The sequence below is a fragment of the Triticum dicoccoides genome, chromosome 7A, assembly GCF_002162155.2.
Source record: "Triticum dicoccoides isolate Atlit2015 ecotype Zavitan chromosome 7A, WEW_v2.0, whole genome shotgun sequence".
NCBI lineage: Eukaryota > Viridiplantae > Streptophyta > Magnoliopsida > Poales > Poaceae > Triticum > Triticum dicoccoides.
In genome coordinates this window covers 482,722,311-482,725,701 of record NC_041392.1, presented here as the reverse complement: position 1 = coordinate 482,725,701, position 3,391 = coordinate 482,722,311, and the positions used below count along the sequence as shown (strand labels likewise).

General features: G+C 44.3%; 1 protein-coding gene across 1 annotated transcript; it reads right to left on the bottom strand.

The window, feature by feature from the left end:
- Nucleotides 1–471: 471 nt before the first annotated feature.
- On the bottom strand, nt 472–3,385 carry LOC119334425 (pentatricopeptide repeat-containing protein At3g24000, mitochondrial-like). The gene is made up of 3 exons (XM_037606996.1): nt 1,745–3,385; nt 900–972; nt 472–822 (listed from the first exon to the last, which is right to left on the bottom strand). Exons 1-3 carry the CDS (start codon nt 3,253–3,255, stop codon nt 724–726), a joined length of 1,683 nt encoding a protein of 560 aa, XP_037462893.1. The 5' UTR covers nt 3,256–3,385; the 3' UTR covers nt 472–723.
- Nucleotides 3,386–3,391: the final 6 nt, after the last annotated feature.

Here is a 3,391-nt window from a genome sequence, read left to right as displayed (position 1 = left end):
GAACAGAAAGCTTCGCGTGTAGAGGGGACGGGGGAAGAGAACTCGGGGAGAAGCTATTCACCGGCGGGGGGTGCATCACCGGCGGCCGAGAAGGTGGGGCTCATGGCGGCGGCGGCGGCGGCAGGCGTCGGGGTAGGGTGGGGGAAGGAGGCGAGAGACGAAGGCGTCGGCGTAGGGTGGGGGAAGCGAGCGAGTGGAATCCGGGAGAATGACGGGCGAGGGGCTGGGATTTGGGCCTAGGCCAAGTTTACATCCTCTGGAATCTTAGAATGAAATCCACCCTCAATTCTGTGGCAGCCAAACAAGTATATTCCGGAATTCGCAAATGAAATCCACCAAATCCGACCCAAATGATGGGTACCAAACGAGCTGTAAGCGTACATGCATCTTTTACTGAAACTAGCAAACTTTACCCAATAGATGATGTGAATTTTTTTTATCCATAAATCTACTGTCATGTATCTGCCTCAAATATGAAATTTCTAGATCTCAAAAAAAAAAAAAAATCTAGGTTCAGAAACTTACTTTTGCAACAGTGCACTTGTGAAATACAAGAAGATTATCACAATGCAAAATATTTCTCAACTCGTGAATACTGTATGCATATTATTCACCTTGTAAACAGCTACATATAAACAATTTTCTCTAGCACAACATCGATCACAGATCCATTATATGTTAATAACCAGTCCTCAACAAATCCCAAACTTCTGTATGTTCATCTTATTTTCCTCTCATCCGCCTTTCCAATGATTGTTTACACTGCGTATATGGTTGCAGAATACTTTGTTCCAGTGTGGAAGACATCAAGCTCGAAAAGACCTGAAACTAATGGTCATACCATATCATTTTAATAAATAAAAAGGACATTACTAATTACCATGGAAAAAATTATGTACCTTCGTGTAAAGAAATCGTTGGGGATGTAAAGCTTGGAGCTTTAAACATTTTTGGGCAACAACAAATATAGCACTGCAAAAAGATTATTGAAAAATAGAGCTTGAGATCACTGTAAACTATTCAGCTAGTAACTGATTATTTACTTGCATAAATGAAAATTAGTCTACTGCATATTGAGTGATAAAGTAAAAGAAAACAGCCAAAAATATATATTGAAGCAGCATACTTTCAAATCTAGCAAAGAATTATGTTGCCCTCGAAACAACGAAGATTGTTATTTCCAGTTTTGTCAATAATCAGAAACTTTATGATATGCCTTCTCATTTTCTCCTAAAGTCTTGGAAGAGCTTAGACCCAAGATATCATGTACTCCCTCCGTCCCAAAATATAAGAACGTTTTTAACACTAGCATAGTGTCAAAAACGTTCTTATATTCTGGGACAGAGGGAGTAATTTCTAACAGCATACCAAACCTATCGTATACACGACCTTCTCAAGAAAATTTTGCCAATTTTTTCTTAGCAATTCTTCAAGTAAATGCAATCGTAATGACAGATGTAAACATATTATTAATATGCAGCAAGAAAATAGTGACCAAATGTACAAAGGGTCAAAGGGATAAATATGTACTCCACAGGTGTTGCAGTCCGAGTTGTCAAGGGGCTTCTGAGTAATCTAGTTGTCGAAGGAAACCTCAAGACATGTTACACTTCTGTTGTATGCTAGGCAGTACTAGATGATTATATCAATGTTACAATGCATTATTGGAGTATAACAGAATGATTTACTGATCCATCACCAATAATCAACACATGAACAAGCCCCGTTATAGAAATGATGAAACCTGTGGTTGTCTCTCAGTACTATTTTTCTTCCTGTGACGAGGGAGAAGTATTTGTATGCAGAATGGCAATCACCACAAACACGGAGGTTCTTCATGATGCGGAGTGTGTCTCCAGAAGGAGAAGCCAAATCCCCAAAAGCAAAGGCCAGCTTTTCGCAGTGATAACGTAGTGATTCTTCTCTTCTGTCTTTTTCTGTGCTGTGTGTGGCAAAACTGGTATCAGGCACATAACCTGCAGCCTTGATACTACCTATCAACCTATCCAAATTCCTATATATCTCCTCGGAGATGGGGTGTGAACGGTCATCAACACCAAATCTATGTGTCGTTTGGCCCATTTCGATCCAACTAAAGGCATCATCCCCATCTATACCTCTCTTTTCCATCAAACTTCTAACCTTTTCTGCTTCTGTCCACCTTCCTAATCTTGCACAGATGTTACCAAGTAGTATATAATTTGTTGGCTCATAAGGTTCCATCTCAAACAGCATTTCTGCAATCTTGATGCCCGTTTCAATGTCACCGTGTTTGCTACAAGCACCAAGAACAATCCTCCATAAGGATGTTTCAGCTTCAAAGGGCATTTCCTTAATTGTTTTCATGGATTCCTCGATTTCTCCTGATCGAGCCAGCATGTCGGTAACACAGGCATAATGTTGATACGTCGGTTTTATGCCCTCCATATCCAACATGGAATCGAATAAATGCAAACCTTCATGAATAAGACCAGCATGGTTGAAAGCGGAAAGAAGATTCAGTAAGGTGACCTCATCAGGTATCAAGCCAGAAAACTTCATCCGCTTGAAAAGTTCAACTGCTTCTTTCGGGCGTGCATGCTGCCCAAGAGCCAAAATCATTGAATTGTAGGATATTACATCCACAACGTCGTTCGAATTGAAGACTCTCCATGCATCATCAATGCATCCACAATCAGAGTACATGGTTAAAAGTGCATTTGTCATGGCGGCATCCTTGTCAGTTATGTTCTTCAGGCTGTGGGCATGAACTTGCCTGCCCATCTCCAGCATCGACATGCTCCCACAGATGGCAAACAGGCTGGAGTAGACAAACTGCCTCGGCTTAATATCTTGGCACAACATCTTGTAGAATGTAAGGAGAGCAGCTTCTTCCTCCTTGCAGTTGACATACGCGGAGATCATAGAAGACCAGACAACCGGGTCCAAAGTATCCACATCATCAAAGACGGCCTTCACATCTTCCAGTGCTCCTGTAGCCGCGTACATAGAAACGAGGGAAGCACCCACAAAGGGATCCTTGTCCAGCCCGGATTTGACTACCTGCGCGTGCACGGCTCCCCCGAGTTCTTGCACGCAGACGCCACCACGGTTCCTGCCAATGCCGGACAGCAGCGCCGGGAACGTGTACTTGTCGGGGGCGACACGGTCATGCCTCCTCATGCAGCGGAACAGCGCCAGCGCCTCGTCCCTGCGGCCCGCCTGCGCGTACCCTTTGATGAGCGCGTTCCAGGTGACGGCGTTCCTGCGTGCCATCCTGTCGAACACCTGGCGCGCAAGGTCGGGCTCCCGGCATGAGGCGTAGAAGTTGAGGATGGCGGTGGAGAGGATGGTGTTATCCCCGTCGCCCAAGAAGCCACGCACCACGGCCTGCGCGTGGAGCTGCGCACCC

Bases quoted from the DNA above. Each gene is read 5' to 3' on its own strand.
- LOC119334425 (XM_037606996.1), bottom strand. From the start codon at position 3,255: ATGGCACGCAGGAACGCCGTCACCTGGAACGCGCTCATCAAAGGGTAC. The intron at 973-1,744 runs GTTTCATCATTT...ATCTTTTTGCAG, and splicing joins GTACTGAGAGACAACCACAG to TGCTATATTTGTTGTTGCCC. The intron at 823-899 runs GTACATAATTTT...CATTAGTTTCAG, and splicing joins AACGATTTCTTTACACGAAG to GTCTTTTCGAGCTTGATGTC.